This window comes from Typopeltis vanoorti, chromosome 21 (genome assembly GCF_054136105.1).
Source record: "Typopeltis vanoorti isolate ZY-2024b chromosome 21, IOZ_Tvanoo_1.0, whole genome shotgun sequence".
Lineage (NCBI taxonomy): Eukaryota > Metazoa > Arthropoda > Arachnida > Uropygi > Thelyphonidae > Typopeltis > Typopeltis vanoorti.
In genome coordinates, this window is record NC_143569.1 from 31,965,736 (window position 1) to 31,983,020 (window position 17,285).

The following is a 17,285-nucleotide window of genomic DNA, read 5'->3' on the forward strand; positions in this document are numbered from 1 at the left end:
CCAATACTTGACACTATGTGGCGCTGTTAGCACTAGTGTTCAGTGTATTTAATTTCAAGATACAAGACACACAGCCATGTTCTCACTACCTGCTATGTTGCTGCTGAGTTAATATTAGCTCTTACTTAATTATGTGTATTAATACTATTCGAAATATTCATAGTAATATGTCTGCATCGTGGACACTCTCACATATTGTAGTACATGGATAAAATCTTCCAGTAAATGTTTATCTCCCGTAGTAAATCATGACTTCTTGTTGTTGTTGTGAGTACTACTAGTGAAGTTCTCGCATGGCTTCCATCATATGTGTAATACTGGTGGCACTGCTCGTCATGGAATTCTCTTCCTGGACTAACCTTGCTGAAGGTGAGTTTAATTCGATGATTTATATTGTTACTTTACTTTTTTTAGATATCAAAATTAGTAAGCATTACATTAATATTAGTTGACATCTACAAAACGTATTTTAGAAAAAATTTCTTATTTGCATTAGATAAATTTCAATCCATAATATTCATGTCTCATAAGTTCTTTACTATGACATTTTTTATTATTTTCGAAATAATGGTTTAGTCTTTATAATATATTATTGCTGTTATCGCTGTAGTACATGTATTATTATACAGCTGGCAGAAATGGGTAAATACAACTAAGGAACATTAGTACTCGTAGTAAAACTTTTATAAAGGTTTCGAAATATTGATATTTCGAAAGGTTTCGAAATATATTTCGAAATCTTTTATAAAGGTTTCGAAATATTGACATTCAGATAGTGGAACTGACATAAATAATTGAGACTGGCTCTGGGAACTGCAAAATCGGAATAAAGATATTTATAAATTCAGTTCAGGCTCGAATTTTAATAACTTCATTAAGAAGAATTTTTCTGCTTTACACTTTGCTAATATTAAATGCAATACATTTACCTAATTACTTAAAAATTAGGTAAATGTATTGCAAAAACTGAGAATTAAAAATTCGGTGACACTCATAGTAGAGAATATCTTTTTTTTTTTTTTTCCTTGCTTGATTTTAAGAGAAAAGTAAGAGAGACGCAGAAAAATACCTCTTCTTGGTTTCTTTCTGCCAATGGAGCACTTTGAAAGATGATGAACATGTAGAAGGATAAAGACTATAATGATAGTTATGTTATTTCAAGAAAAGATAAAACTTCTTTTCTTTAGAAGCAATATATGATCATTCTGAATACCTAATTTACTGGAATTATTTTTATATAAAATTACTTTCTTTATGGAGAATCTAATTTATTTTGTAGTATTCCTTTCAAAAAGAAGTGCATAGATATTCTAGAAAGCATTCTGTTCTAATAAACTAAAAACTCATTTGCTGTTTTTGCAGAATTTTATGGTTTTCCATGAAAGCATTTACAACAATGAATCCCGAGGCAATGATGACCAAACGTTTCTTATAATATCATTGTAATACAGAAAAATGTTTCGGTGTTTATACAGATCATACTTTAAGCTCTAAAACAAATCATATTATATATAAAATATGATTTATTCTAAAGTTTAAAGTATATTTAAATTTCGCAAATGGCCATATAAGCGTTATTTATATTAACAATTTTTGCTCTGTGCCACAGAACATGTTGGCGTGCTTCACATTCTGTCATATGACAATTGTCTGGAAATAATATTATATAAAGTTTGCAGTTTTCGATTCGAAATCTTCTTCCAAAAAAAAAAAAAAAAAAATCTCTTGCCTAAAAATTCTTACTAATGAGTACTTTTAAAAAGATCAGAGACGGTGTAGGAATTTAAGATTTAAAACCTCAGAGGATTGTGGTATTATGGTAATCAATCCACTCATATAACATGAGTATCTTGGTGAAGATAAACCAGAAACTGTGCTGCGGAGCTAAACATTAAAAAAAAAAATACTACTTCAGGTCTCCAGTAAGCAAGACGGTTGTGTCAAACCGAATACTAACTCATTGAATCGAAAATTAAGTCATTTTGCCTAAAGATTTTCACAGACATTCATGCAGCAGTATGATTTCAACCCACAGTCAGCTGGTGGAAATGTAGATAATACTGACAAAAACAGCTTTAGTCACTGACTGGATGTCATCTACGTTTACAATATATCGAATTTACGTGAAAAAAACGATTTCACAGTCTTACTCATAATGATAATATATTAATGCAAATAGCTTTGTAAATTACTACTTGTTACAATTCATTTTCACAAAAAAAAAAATCATAAACATAACCATTTTAATTACTAAAGGAAGAGCCATAAGACTTCATTTCGCCGATTTAAAATTACATTGGCAAAGTGGATACTAGATCCAACATTATTATTATTATTATTATTATTATTATTATTAGATCCAACCAGGCAGAAACCTGGGTTCTGAAGAGAACCAGCTAGTTGGAAACAGCTGTCAGGCCAGTGAAACTTTTTTCTAATGCACTAATAAAAGACGAATATGTGGATGCTTGGGCAGCGCTCATGTCTTTTAAGTAGTGCAAGCTAAGGCAACTCGGAGATGCCGAAGATTATATTCTCGTAAGTTTTCAGGTCAACTTGCGAAACTTTCATAGTTTATAATGTTGGATCTAGTATCCACTTTGCCTGTGTACTAATTTTATTTTTATGTCATCCAGATATTTCTGATAGTTTGTGATTGGAAAAAGAAAAACAAATTACTGTGCATATCACGGTACATGTAACTAGACTTTCCTAGCTCATATTTAAAACATTTATTTTCTTTCAAAACTATATTATTTTTAAAGTTAACTAAATTTGTGTTAAATTATGAATTATGCTTTACAATATTTTCAGACGCCCCTCAACTTCAGCCCTTTGCTTTTTTACGGCCTTACAGGGTTGGGGAGAAAGCAACCACTACATGTGTCATAAGTACTGCATCACAGCCATTCGTCTTCTCATGGATGAAAAATAATCAGAACCTAACGCCCTCTGCGGGTATTAGAATAAAATATGAAAGTGACTATTCAGTAATAATGGTGGATCCTGTTGAAGTGTCCAGTCAAGGGAATTACACATGCTTAGTAAAAAATGCTCATGGCACAGGCAGTTACACGGCAAGTCTGATAGTAGAAGGTAGGCGAAATATATTAATTAACTTATTATTGTTGTCTTGTATGGCTAATGGTTGGATTAAAAAAAAAAAAACTATAAATTCTCAAATAATTTTAAATTAATTCCATTGTTTCCCAGAAACACATTTTCATTAAAATGATTTATGCATTATAACAACCTTCTAATTAAAAAGTAAGTCTTTTATATTAATAAAGATGCCTTTGATATTGCCAAGTAAATGATGAAAATTATAACAAAATGGAATCAATTAGATTTGGCATATTAAAGAAAGAAAGAAATAACTTTATGAGATTTATGATCAGAATTACAGCAGAAGCAACCATGACCATGGGCTTATACATTATGTAAGTGCATGTCGGTTTGTCTGTTTGTTTCAGTCAAAATGATCCCGTATAAGATAGGCAAGCTTACCTTAAACTGAAAATCCTTTTATATATTTTCTATGGATCCTAGACTAAATTCGAAACCCAAATCTTGCCAATCAATTAGCGCATTCTTCCTACTGTATTTCTATAAGCAGTTCAGGCCTTCTTTGAATCAAGTTTGTTTTTTTTTCCCTTGCGGACAAGAAGCGATGACTACTGTTTTCCAAGGAGTAGAACTGTCTTGAATCCAGGAGTAGATCTAGACTTTAATTCTAGAATGGGCAATTGATAAAGATTAGGGAGTAACTGTTGAGAAATAGTTAATAATATAATTGTTTTTAAATTTTCACTAATAAGAGTTATGTTCTTCACTTAATTTGTTTTATAATTCAAGACAGCATTATTATACAGGGCTTGTTGTTCGATTGAGGATTCACGATAATTATTTTGCTTTGTTTTCTTGAGAGATGGTGAAATGGCTCGTAATGTCTCTGTCTATGGAACTTCTGCTGTAGTTAACACACTTGAGAGTCAAAATACTTGCATGTAGCAGAAAGTGATTTTTGATGTAACAATAACAAAACAACTATTTGTGTTTCCAAGGCTGGAATGCATAAACTCATTTACTGAAGCATCTTTGTTTCCTTTGAAACTTCTGTTTGCTTTGTCTGAAATTAACTGTCTATTCAATTTTATTTTAAAAAATTAAAATTTAATGTCTTTCAAATAAATTAAAACATACGTTTGTTTCTAAACGTATATGTTTGGCAATTTGAATAGCTTCGCCCAAGTGGACCGAGGAACCTAAAGATACAATCATAGCTATGGGAGCTTCTCTTCAATTGACATGTCAGGCTGACGGATCTCCCCAACCTCTTATTACTTGGACAAAATTGAATGGTAAGAATGTGTATTAAAAAATCAAATTGTTCAGTTCTTTTAATTTGGTTTTGAACATTTTATCATTTCTTCTGGTTCTGATTTTCAAATAATCAAAATATGAAGAGAAACTTCTCAGGCATCAAATGAAGCCATATTTTGTAAAAAAAAAAAAAAAAAAAAAAAAAAAAAAAAAGATACATATGTATTTTCAGTAATATAATGGTAATCTATCAAAACTTGGACGAACCTTATTTATTTTCATAATGTTAAACACATCAGTTAAATATATTGTAATTTCATATTATATTTAATGGGAGATATTCTTAAATATCGAATTAGAAAACCATCTGAATTTAGGAGCAAATACGTTGAATATTTTTGTGATAGTAATACTATCACAAAAATATTCACCATATTTGCTATCATAGTATATCCTTCAACATACATTCTCTCCTCTCGCAATGTCACTTCCCCTTCCTTAAGAGTGCAACATCATTTAAGGATGGCCCCTTGTTTTTATACAGCTCTATATATCACAAGTACTTTTCGAAATAAAAGATCTTTGTAAGATCATCATCATCACTTTTAAGAATTCATTTCACCATAAATTTATATATGTGTTTTGATTCCTCTTTTTTAGGTAAATGTCACACGCATTATTTGTTATTTTTTAGGAGACCATCAGAAACAAACCAGACAAAATGTGGTCGATCCGGTTTCAAGGAACAGTTCTCTTACTATCAGCAAGGTAACAGAAAACGATGCTGGAATTTATGAATGTGAAGCCAATAATGGGATTGGCAGTGTTCTGAAAAAATCGGTAACTGTCGTGGTTCACGGTAAGATATTTGGTGTTCTGATTTCACTACTAAATTATCGAAGTACCACTTCTAGATCCTAGGTTGATTATGTTGATGTTTTTACATAACTTCATTACTAAAATGAATCTTCTTAGAAAGAACATTCCAAAAACATATCCGATATAAACTCTTAATGTCGTTTTGGTCAACATGTGTCTGTTATAAAGAGAATAGCTAAAAATTTTAATATTTTCAAAAATAAAATTTGTGGTTAAGTTATACACGAGCATACTTATAATTTACTTTCATAATAACACGTGGTGGAGTGTCGTTTTGTTTCGTTTAAAAAGGAATAGTGATATTTTACTATGTTTAAGCTTTTTTGTATCTTATTCTCCTACTTTTCACATGCTAAAATTAATAATAGGATAAATATGGATAACCTTGGTGCTCCAGCAAAGTATAAAATTTAATTTCCATAAAAACATTGTCTTATAAGATGTGGTTCTGTATTGTGTTTCCAGTTTGTTCTCGATGCATTGGGCTTAAAATGTGGGGAAACGAATTCCATGTAATTCATTTTGCTGACGATATGTGGCGCTAGCTATGTTTAGTGGCAAATGTCTGTGGTGTTTTCAGAGTAGCCATGTTTTCAGATCGCGGGCTAACCTTGTTTCAACGCTATCCAGGTCCAAAATTTAGTGATTTTTATCCGAAGTTTAGTTTCTAGGTGATTGTGCAACTTGCTTTTCCAGTACTTGTTTAAAGAATGGAACATTAGAACCGTGATACTGAAGAAGAAATATGAGATTTACAGAGTTACATCAAGCATATTTCAACTCATTGGTTATCCTGGCTGTGTTCTTACTCCGTCTGAAAAGCTGCATTAGTTCAGGTAAGAATGTTGGTGTTTACAAAATCGTGTCTTATATCTTATTAAATTAGCAATATCATAATAAGTTAATTATTAGCTATAGTAATGCAAATTAGCAAGTTTTTATTCAACATTTTTTTAATTAGATCAGAATCCGTAATAATACTCATATGCACGTGATACGTATCTACTGGAGTGGGTTTCGAAAAAAACAGCTCCTGCGCATATATATCAAGCACTTTCATCTCTTCTCTTCTACTCGAGATATAGTCCAAATCACTACATATTGTATTGGCCTTCTCATTCGATAACTTTTATTTTGTTAAGGTGATAATAAAAAATAACTTTGCTCGTCGATGAAAGACAATCTTTAATTGTAAAGTATTCCGAATTCATTTCTCTAACAAATTTTAATCTCGAAAACTTCAACTCTTTCCTCATTTGCTACCGATAATACATTTATTAAATTTTAATATCTCATTATATTTTAATTCTAGTGGATAATAAGATCAGTAAAAAAAAAATAAATCATATTCATCTTCATTACAGATTCGCCTGTTATTCAGCCATTTAGTTTCCAAGGCTCTCCAAGAGTTGGTCAGAAAATATCAGTTGCGTGTTTAGTCACAAGTGCAAAGGGACCATTGACTTTTACCTGGACCAAAGATGGTGTAATAGTTAAAGAGAAAACAGACATTCGCATAAAACATGACCCAGAGTTTTCTGTGTTGGCTGTTGATCCGGTAAATCTGCAGAGTGACGGGAATTATACGTGTACTGTTACAAACTCATTCGGATCTTCAAGCTATACTGCTGCTCTCAAAGTGGAAGGTAATTTTTTTCTTCTTTCTAATGTAATAAAAATATTTTATTCAAGTCTGAATCTAAAATACAGAATAATAATGTTTAGTACAATTAAGTGGGTTATTTGTAAATCATACAATTTTCGAGTTTTGCCAGTTTTATTCATGAGGATAAAAGATTTTTTTTTTTAATTTTTGAATTGTGTTCGAGTCATCAGAATTATACTTAAATACAGTATTTCAGTGAAACCAAATCCAAGGAATATATATCATGCATCTTCACGTCTTTCATATTCCGAGCTGTAGTATTTGTAATGTATACAAATTGCTAAGTACATTTCTCAGCTCTTTCTTTGCACGATGCATAATACTGTCATCCTGCAATAAAGATTTAATAGAACTTGATTGGGAGCAGACCTACCACAATTGTTGAATCTCCCAATCAACTTCCTCTCTCTCTCTGTGCCTATAATCCCTCTTTTCCTTGTTACATATTTTTGTGGTGTAGGACCATCCCCAACGATGTATAATTTTTTTCACGTTTTATTTCATAGTGAATTAGATATACTAAGAAGCACATTGAATAATAAAATATAACTACCATATTATCTTTGGTAATCTAGTTCATCAATACAATAATGCATCCCAAGACAGATTTATAGGACTGCCTCAGGCAGTCCTCCAAACCTCTCTCGGCATTCATTCAGTCATTTTTTCTCTTGATTTCATATACAAACAACTTTTTCACCACATGAAAAACAGTATTAAATTGACATTTCCCAGTACTAAGTATTCAGAATATGGCTATTTTCAGAAATTATATTTATATTAACAAAACGTACCTTTTCTTCTGTACATATCAACAATGCTTATTTAAAAATATTGTCATAAACATGCAGCAAATACATCTACACTGCCATCCAAAAAATAAAAAAAATTTCATGCTTTCTCTAAAATCATATCACCATTCACTTCGATGGATATGGACATGAACTTATGTTAAAGTACCCTATAATGCAAGGCCTTTCAGGCTCTTTGTATAAATACTATGTCTGTAGGCAATAATAAAATCGTCATTCAAGAGCCTAACTATGTTTTACAATCAATATCAGACTTAAAGAGGCTAACCAACAGGTGTATACATTAATTTTATTAACCTTATGTAAAGCCAGTACTGTACCGCGCATCATTTCTCATATCTCATCATCAGTGGTTCCAACAAGCACTTGAGCGCCCACGACCTTCCAAATATCCTGGATTTCGAAACCGTAATTCTATCGTTTTCACTACCGATAATTATAAAAGATACAAAGATGCTTAGTTATAAAAAAAATTTTAATTTATATTGATGTCTCGTCATTTTTCCTTCAGATACTAAAAAAAATGTAATGATATTTGGTTTTGTTCCTGTACACATAAAACGGACCTATTTCTTCATATTTTATCATCATCATCATCATCATGCATATCAAATATTTGGCCTAGCGTGGCCTGTTCCGGCCTTAGAAGTCATCGTTGAATCGTTTAAGAGGACGTCCTGGTTTTCTTTTTCCTAATGACTTGTACTTGAAGGCTTGTTTTGGTAATTTTTCTATTTTCATTCTTTGAACGTGTTCCATGCATTTATGTTTCTATTATTAATTCTTTCATAATTTCTTCATATTTTATATGCATGTTATATAAAGCACTTCCTCGCCACTCAAGCTTCCTGAAATTTTAACAGTAAACTACTACGAGAAAAGGCTTATAGAAAATTTCGGTTAGAAAGTTTTTCGATTTAAGCAAACGATTTGGTCTAAAGTTGTAATTGTCAAAAAAAAAAAACGTATTCTAAGTGTCCATTAGACTCGATAAATTTGAATAATGAAAGAGCACGTATATGTCAAAAACTATTACAAAGTGGATTCCACATAGACTTTCATATAGTTCGATGGTTAATGATATTTCAGCAACGTAAGGATGCTGATGATGATGATGATAGGAATGGTTCGAAAAGATTGTCGGAGGAATTGTTTCTCTTGCTCGGACTCATGAGATCTGGCACTTGTCGTTTAACTGCTCATAGTGCTAAATAGTTTTACTCGTAGAATTAAAATATGATAGGTAATTAATTTCTTTATGAAGGCATTTACGTATTTTATGATCATATTCTGTGCCCCCATGTCCTGTAAGTTTGCTTATGTCCTCTGATGTATCCATTATGAGCTATGCAGTGCATCCACTGATGCATCAGTAATGAGCATCCAGTACTCATGTGACGCTTTTAGAACCTAAAGCTGGTTTTTAAGTTTGTTATTCAACACAAGTGGAGAATAGTAAAATTATCTTGCACCTAGGAAGACAGACGCCCTTGGGTCGTCCATACCTATATCCCTGGCGTTGCACTTTCAGACTCGTTTAACTTTGTGTGGGGGGGGAGGAAAGAGAGAGAGAGAGAGAGAGAGAGGTCTTACTGCTAAGGGACGGTTTCAGTTTGCAGTATCATCTAACTGTTCATCTTCAACACGTAAGGCATACCTGATGAATATAAATGCTGCCAGCTTCTCCGTATGAGACTCGAGCAACAGCAAATGTGCGCAGGTATAATAGTCATAAGTCTAGCTATTGCATCGTGATTCAATATTTGTAACAGAAAAGGTAATGGAGGTAAAAGAGCAGCGCCATGTATTCATTAGGGAGTAAAAATCAGGCCATCTCTGGTAAGAGGAGGCGGCCTAGTTTTTCCATGATTTCCATGGAAAATCATTATCACTATCATTATAAGTATTGCCTGTCTGATCTCCAAAAAGTTATGCGTGGATCTCCAAAATTCCACTCGAATGGGAAAGTACTGTTCATCTTCAACACTCAAGGCAGAAACAGCCTCGTCTAATATTAAAATCATACTATTCTATTGAAAAGGGTTTTTATAATATTTTAATAGTTTTTTTTATTTTAATAGTTGTTGTTTTTTTTTAAATTGCAAAAGTATTCATTCTTTGATGGATAATTCGGGACTTTAACTACATTTATTATATTGCTGCAGACATATTTTAGATGGCTGGTAAACGTATGTTTGTCTCTCTTCAATGTTCTTTTATGCAAAGAATGAACTTCTACTTTATTCCTTGTATTTTACTGTCATTTCTCAAGATAAATCTTATACCTGTTGTAATAAATTATTCTGAATTTCTGAATACCTGCATTTCAGAATCATCTTCTATTAGCCCATTTTCTTGGGTTTACTTTTAAATTAACTCTGAAACATTTCCTCTTTTTTTTTTCATTCTGATTATATATCTTTTATGATTATATTCCAGTGCAATAAGCAATTATTTTATCATCTTAAATGATGATGATGATAATCTTAAATTATGGAAGTATTCGTTCAGTGGTTTGTTTATTAATCCTATCAGTTTAAAAAGTTTCCTTTCTGTTATTTTATTTTATTTTAGTTAATTTAGGTTATGCTTGATACTTTGTAATATCTCGAGATCTCCTTTTTAATAATTCATTTGTCGATTCACAGAAAATAAATGTCCTCTCTTTTCAGATAATCCTACCTAGACATTAGATATTCATATTAGGCGTCTGTAAAGCTTAAAAATTAATAAAAACATTACCTCAAAAACAACTGAAAGATTTTGGCGATTGCTGTTCTAATCCATATCTAGAATTGCTCGTCCAAAATTATATTGCTACATGTCTGTTGTGAAATTTACATTTGCAATGCTATGGGCGTATGGTTCATTGGTGCAATCTTAGTGGAGACAGTTATATAGTCGTGGAATATAATAACTATGCTACAAGAATTATAAATAATGAGCACAACAGTTTCTTTTCATTTGGAGGAACACTTAAATATATGTCTCCGTAGCGCAATTGGAAAAGCGAGCGAACATCCGCCCTTTTGTTGAAAAAGATGTGTTCATTTATCGTCATGATAAGAGGGAAACCCACATTCATTTTAATAATCTTTAGGGGCTTTCTAAGTGAAGGTGAGTTAGCTGATTTCATAGGATGGTAATTTATTCTTATTCCGAAACTCGGTTTTTTTCTTTTGCACAACAGATATAGGTCAGAGGAACATGCGCATTATCGGATAAAAATGCTGTATAGTGCAGACCGTGGGTTATGTCATGTAGAGTGGCCTCAGTGAAGAGTTGTGGTACACCACGGAGGTATTCCCATGTCCCAGGACTCATGAACTATTATGTTAAACGAAGCATTGATTTCTATGTTTTCCTATCCAGTTTTTCCCCTACTTCATTTTGAAGCTGGTCTTATACACTATTTATCTTCCGAAATTCATCAGTGATGAAAACTACTTATATTTTGTATTTCAAAAATATTAACATGCGATATTCTGAATTTTATTTTCATTTCAGCTCCCCCAGCTTGGTTAGAAGAACCATCTGATACTGCAGCAATGAAAGACAGTACTGTGTCTATTCACTGTAAAGCAACTGGATCTCCGCTTCCTCGCATTAGCTGGAAAAGATATTCCCACACGCAACAAGAAATAAGTATTGCTTCAACAACAAATGGCACGTTACAGTTCGCAACAATATCTTCCAGCGACAGCGGAGTATATGAATGCGAAGCTTCGAATGGAATATTACCAAGCCTCAAGAAAAATATCACAATCACAGTTTACGGTAAATAGTATAAGACTTGCCCGATCATTGAGTTTATTTACACTGTGTCTACTAATTTTTTTTTTTGTTTTTGTTTACTTGAATTATATGAATATATGACTAACGTCATGTTATATAAGGCTATAGTCAATAAATAATGATTTTGCAAGAACATGAACTTGTTGAAGTGTCTGTGATAAGTTCATGAATAGCATGCTTCAACATAACATACACCTGAACAAATGTTTAGTTACACGTATATCAGAGATTCATAATTTCATAATAACATTGAGAAATACAATGTTTCTGCATATTTATTACATCGTTAAATGTATTAGACAAAAAAAATGCACATTGTATTGCTAATTATTTTCAACTTCATTATAATTGCGAATGCTGTACGAATTAGCAAACTATGTCATCTGTATATGCTTTGAATATGCCAGTAGCAAAAAATTCATTGTTTGTGGACGTAATTTATTATACTGCTCTTGATTTTTAAAAACGAATAAACATACCTGCATTTATTATATAAATTTGATTCTTTTTGTAGCAAATTCTGAGCTGCACCAAAACTAATTTTACATATTAGATATAACATTTAAGTTATTTTGGTTTAATTTATCTGACGTCACCTTGCAAAAAATATTTTGAGCTGGTGGTTCAGTTTACTGACGACATGTGGCGCTAGGTTCTTGAATGTTTTCTGTTTCTGCCATCTTACTTGATAATATGGCAGGCCAAATGCAAGCAAGGAGATTTGTTCTTTGGATATACTTACGGTTCTCGATTATAGATATCAATTATTGAATGTGTTACAGTAAGAAATATGATATTTTGCTGCTGTAATAAAATGTGTATATGAAAGTCTTCCAGAAACGGTTTTTATGTGTTGGAACCTTCTCTTCAGTAATCGTATTTAGTCATGTACATGAAACGTAACGAAGATTTCTATGGTAACATCTTTGTCTTGGTCGCTTTGTTAACTCGACTAGGTATTTATATTTGCACAGGTAAGACGAATTTTTGATATTTTGATCATTTCTGATATTACATTGCTCATACGTAATATCCGTTTATTAAGCTTTAAAATAAAGTTTCAAATGTTTGCTTTGATTTTTAAACTTCTTATGACGTGAAGTATCTTAAGTCTTTCTCGTTAACTAATTTAAAATCTGTAATCCTATCAATTAATTCTAAAATGTCTAGCATATTCTGTCATCTAACATTTCATGTCATGCATGTGTCTGTTTACATGTACAGAATCCTACTTCTATTATTATTATTAGTATTATATAAAGATTATGATTTCTCGATTACGCAATCATGCAACTTAGATATAAAAAATAATGCAAGAAAATTAAAGCTATATAAGTTTCAAGTGAAATTAAGTGAAATGATTAAAATATATTTTGTTGCAGATAATCCAGTTATCCAACCATTCAGTTTCCAGGGCTCTCCGAGAATTGGACAAAAAATTTCTTTTATGTGTTTAGTGTCTTCAACAAAAGGGCCAGTGACATTCTTTTGGAGAAAGGATGGAAAGGATATATCAGATAATACTGAATTTCGCATTAAAAATGATGCTGATTTTTCTGTTTTGGTAGTCGATCCAGTAATGCTCACTAGTCAAGGAAATTATTCTTGCAGTGTTAGGAGTCCTTTAGGATATACTGAATACACTGCAGCCCTAAAGGTGGAAGGTGTGTTAACAATTCAGTGAAAGTTCTCTATTTCTTTTTCTTTGGTTTTTATTTCCTTATATATGTATGATTGATTTTGATAAGTGAGTAATTCATAATTCATTTATCCCATCAATACCAGATATTTCTTTGTAACATTTAACTTTATTTTTGAATTTGATACTCATTACTGAAATGTTCTAATTTTTCGGAAAAGATTCTAATTTTCATATTATTCATGTTTTAAAACCAAATTCAACAGAACTTCGTGATTTTATTATATTTATTAGAATTTTGATTATTATTTATTATTAATTGTATTTATTGTTATTATTACTCTTCTAAAATTTATTATTTTATTACAGTAATAAATTATATAAGTCAACTTAAAAGAATAAATCTAAGAAATTTAAAGTTTTTAAAAAGGTTTAAGAAACCTGAGTTATATTTACAATAAATAGCAATAATGAGTACCAAATTCAAGGATTCAGATTTAACGCTTTTAAATAGCAAAATGAGTAAATAGGTAACGTGTGTTTTTATCTTTAAGAAATGTGTAACCAAAATTTAATCCAGCAGTATTTCAGACAATTAAAATAATACGCTTCATTGATTATAGTTTTATAAATATATTCTTATAGCACCACCAAAATGGGACAAAGAACCATATGATATCACAGTTTCAGTAGATGGTAAGGTTGAATTGGAGTGTAAAGCTCATGGATCACCTGTTCCTCGCATTATTTGGAGAAAATATTTGTCTCATATAGGAGGTGAGAAGTTTCTTCCGTTGACAAATAGTACACTTCACTTGGAAAAGGTGTCTCAGACAGACAGTGGAGTCTATGAATGTGAAGCATCAAATGGAATTTCTCCTGCAATTAGAAAAAATATTACAGTTACGGTTCATGGTAAGAATAACGGTTCTTAATCATTGTCATCGCAGCCACAGGCTAATTCAGTGTAGTAATATTATCCTGTTTTGAATACAATGCGTTATATAAATAAGACAAATATAAATTTGTTAACACAACTTCTGTTGTTGTTTTTTTCTCTCCGAATGCTAATGTAAATAAAACGAGAGTTCATTTATTTTTTTTATTCTATTTCGTATTTAAAAATAATTATCTATAGTGAGAAATTCATAAGAATTTCAACTCATACGTTATGATGTTTTTAACAATTATTTGGGGCCCTTGTTTATCGAAATTGTTACCAATGATTGTTTTAGTGTTCATTTTATGAAATAGAAATGTAATTGACAACTTTTCGTGAATTAAATTTGGGACAATATAAAATGACTCCTGCTCCCACGGTGATACATGTCTTTCTTCCAACATGAACAAGAATGTATACGATTGTCCAATTTTTTTTTTATCACATGAATTCTAGTGTTGATTTTTATAACCAATCACTATCCACTGTGTATCGTTTCCTACTTAGAACAATCAATATTTAATGTTAAAATTTGGTGCTTATTTGAGTGTTTTATGTGAAGTGATATTGCATACAAAATATTTTCATTTCGCTATCAAAGTAAAAATTGTAGTAAATTGAAAAGATGAAGATGGAGGGAAAATATGAAACTGCATGATATATCTGGATTACACAGAACACAGATGCAGTTCACAATTTTTAATAATTTCCTTCGAGATTCATTAGTAGAATATACAAAATATGCTATGTATTATGTTTAAACACATTTGTTGTATGTTGAATTATCGATGCTTTTGTCTTTTGTAATATCCACTGATTTCAGATATATATCTTAATTCATAATGTTACATCCTTCAAAAGACAAATGATTTAATTTAGGTAATCAACTTGATGCTATTTATAATAGCTTATTTATAATTTTATAACGTTTGATTGGTTTATCACTCATACCAATTTCCATATTACTAGTGAGAATGTTTTTTTTCTTTTGTCATGTTTGCATATTTTGACGATATGTGGCGCTTCAGTCCTCTATTGCTGTAGCAAACATTTGTACCGCCATAGATCGCAGTTAATAATATCCTCTTGGTAGATACATTTTTAGTAACTTTAACTGTGGATCCTTAAGCAGCTCAGTACAGGTGTATGATTCTTACAAATGAACTTATCAAAATGCATTTTGCTTCTTATCAATCACTAAAGATCATCATTTTAAGAACTGTCAGCTTCCCTAGTCCTTGAATGACTAACCAACAACCGACCTCCAGTATGGAAATTGTAACTATGGCTATAGTTTTGGTGTACATCGCCATCGACAATGGAGATGCAGTTGAAGGAGGTAAGTTACTTTTATGTATAGTCTATTGTATATTACTTGATTTTGCTATTAATGTATGATAAATTAATTCCTAGATGTTCATGTGCTGATAAATTTAGCTCAAAATAAAATATCTCGTTCCACATTTTTACAGAGTAATTTCCTTGAGAGCGCTGCTTTTAAAAACTAGGTGGTCGCAAATAGTCCATAGCGTATAAGTTTCTTTCGAAATGATATAGAAGTAATAAAACTAAAATTATACACGTTTATAAAATAATCTATATCCACATTTTTGAACTACAAAAAAGTATCTTACAATTAAATAACGAATAAATAATACTAGATGCATTTAATCCGTAAACAAAAATTAATAAAGATTATAAAAGATACTGCAATTTTTATTCGCATTCAGTTAATAATAGATTTAAGTACATAAAAATTAAATTAAAATTCGGATCCTTGCTAATTTTAAAAACAATTAGTATATATAATATTATGCGTGAATGTAAATAAATTATATATACATGGAAGTAAACACACACGTGTGTGTGTGTTTTCTTCCTTGTATCATTTAACTGTTCAGCATGCTATAACCTATAAACTATAATAATAAAATAACATTTAACAGTTATAATGATATATGACCATGATTATCAATATTTCCGTCTTGGTGCATTTTTTCCCTATAAAGAAGAGTAAAGCAATGGAAGATTTTAAGTACATGATTTCAGTTAAGAAAAAAAATATCACACTGATACATTTTTGTTTCAATAATATATAAAAGAATGAATTTCTTACCAATAAAATAAAAAAAAAATATTGGTATGAAATTCAACTGTATTTCATACCAATAAAAGAAAAAAAATTAGAAATAGTACATGTGCTTGGCGAAAATTAGTAGACTAACTTGCTTGTAGAATCTTGAGTGCGTTTTTATTTACCAATAATATTTATTCTACATATTAATATATGTGAAATATGTATTCATCTTTCAGTAATGTGCAAATTTTATCTTTTATCACAGCAAAAAGTGTTAATTTTTCAGAAGATAATGCACATATGTACATTAATTTTTGCTTGAATAGACAGTGCTTAAATTTCGTTAGACTGGTGCAATATAATACGTATTGAACTGATCCATTAACTTAATAAAAATTCTGGTTGAGTTAATAACAGGGAATGTGTTTGAATGTCCAGCGTTTTAATGTCCATGATAAATGATATAAATAGACTTTTTTTAAACTCCGGTAGGTGAACTATTCATATATCCTACGAATTCAGAATTATTTACTACAGATTATTATTATTACCAAGACTACATTCAACATAAACCATTTTTGAATAAGCGTTCAATGAATTCTGTTCCTTACGGGAAAGGCTTATATTCATGTCTACTCATATCTACAAAACTGTTAAATTCATATGATCTACTTAGGCATGTCTTGAAAATAATTTAAAAATCTTTAAGTATCCCCTTGTTTAAGTAGTAGATGCAAATAAAGATGTATAGGATATTATAGTTAGTGAATATTACTTCTCTTAAATGATGACAGAATCCTTATTTCGTAAGAATTGTTTGCTTTCTAGAAGCATGACATATAACTTTCTTCTTCTGTGACCAACATAATTTAAGTTTTAGAAATAAACCTTATGAATTAAATTAATGAACTTCTTCAACAATTAAAATTATTAATTTCAGAGCATGATCTAAGATAAGTTTAATTTAACTGACATTTTTACATGATCAGTAAAGTTAAAATGATTTCAGTAGAGCATTATCAGTAACGTTCATAATTTTACACCGCCTACTTCACTGAAAATGCTCTAATAATCATTATCAGCAAAGTTCCTGAGATTTGTTAGCAGCATATTCTTTTCACTATGAAGACTTTCAGTTTCCTTGTTATTGTAAA

The 17,285-nt window shown here is 30.8% G+C and overlaps 1 protein-coding gene across 1 annotated transcript in view; it reads left to right on the forward strand.

The window, feature by feature from the left end:
• Positions 1 to 119: 119 nt before the first annotated feature.
• Positions 120 to 17,285, forward strand: part of LOC150094716 (hemicentin-1-like) — a 136,096-nt gene continuing 118,930 nt past the window's right edge. Inside the window, exons 1-8 of the mRNA XM_090411650.1 lie at positions 120 to 369; positions 2,815 to 3,096; positions 4,242 to 4,361; positions 5,018 to 5,182; positions 6,567 to 6,848; positions 11,188 to 11,457; positions 12,858 to 13,139; positions 13,760 to 14,029. Coding sequence (XP_090267776.1) covers positions 294 to 369; positions 2,815 to 3,096; positions 4,242 to 4,361; positions 5,018 to 5,182; positions 6,567 to 6,848; positions 11,188 to 11,457; positions 12,858 to 13,139; positions 13,760 to 14,029 — 1,747 coding nt within the window. The 5' untranslated portion in view covers positions 120 to 293. The remainder of the gene's footprint in view (positions 370 to 2,814; positions 3,097 to 4,241; positions 4,362 to 5,017; positions 5,183 to 6,566; positions 6,849 to 11,187; positions 11,458 to 12,857; positions 13,140 to 13,759; positions 14,030 to 17,285) is intronic.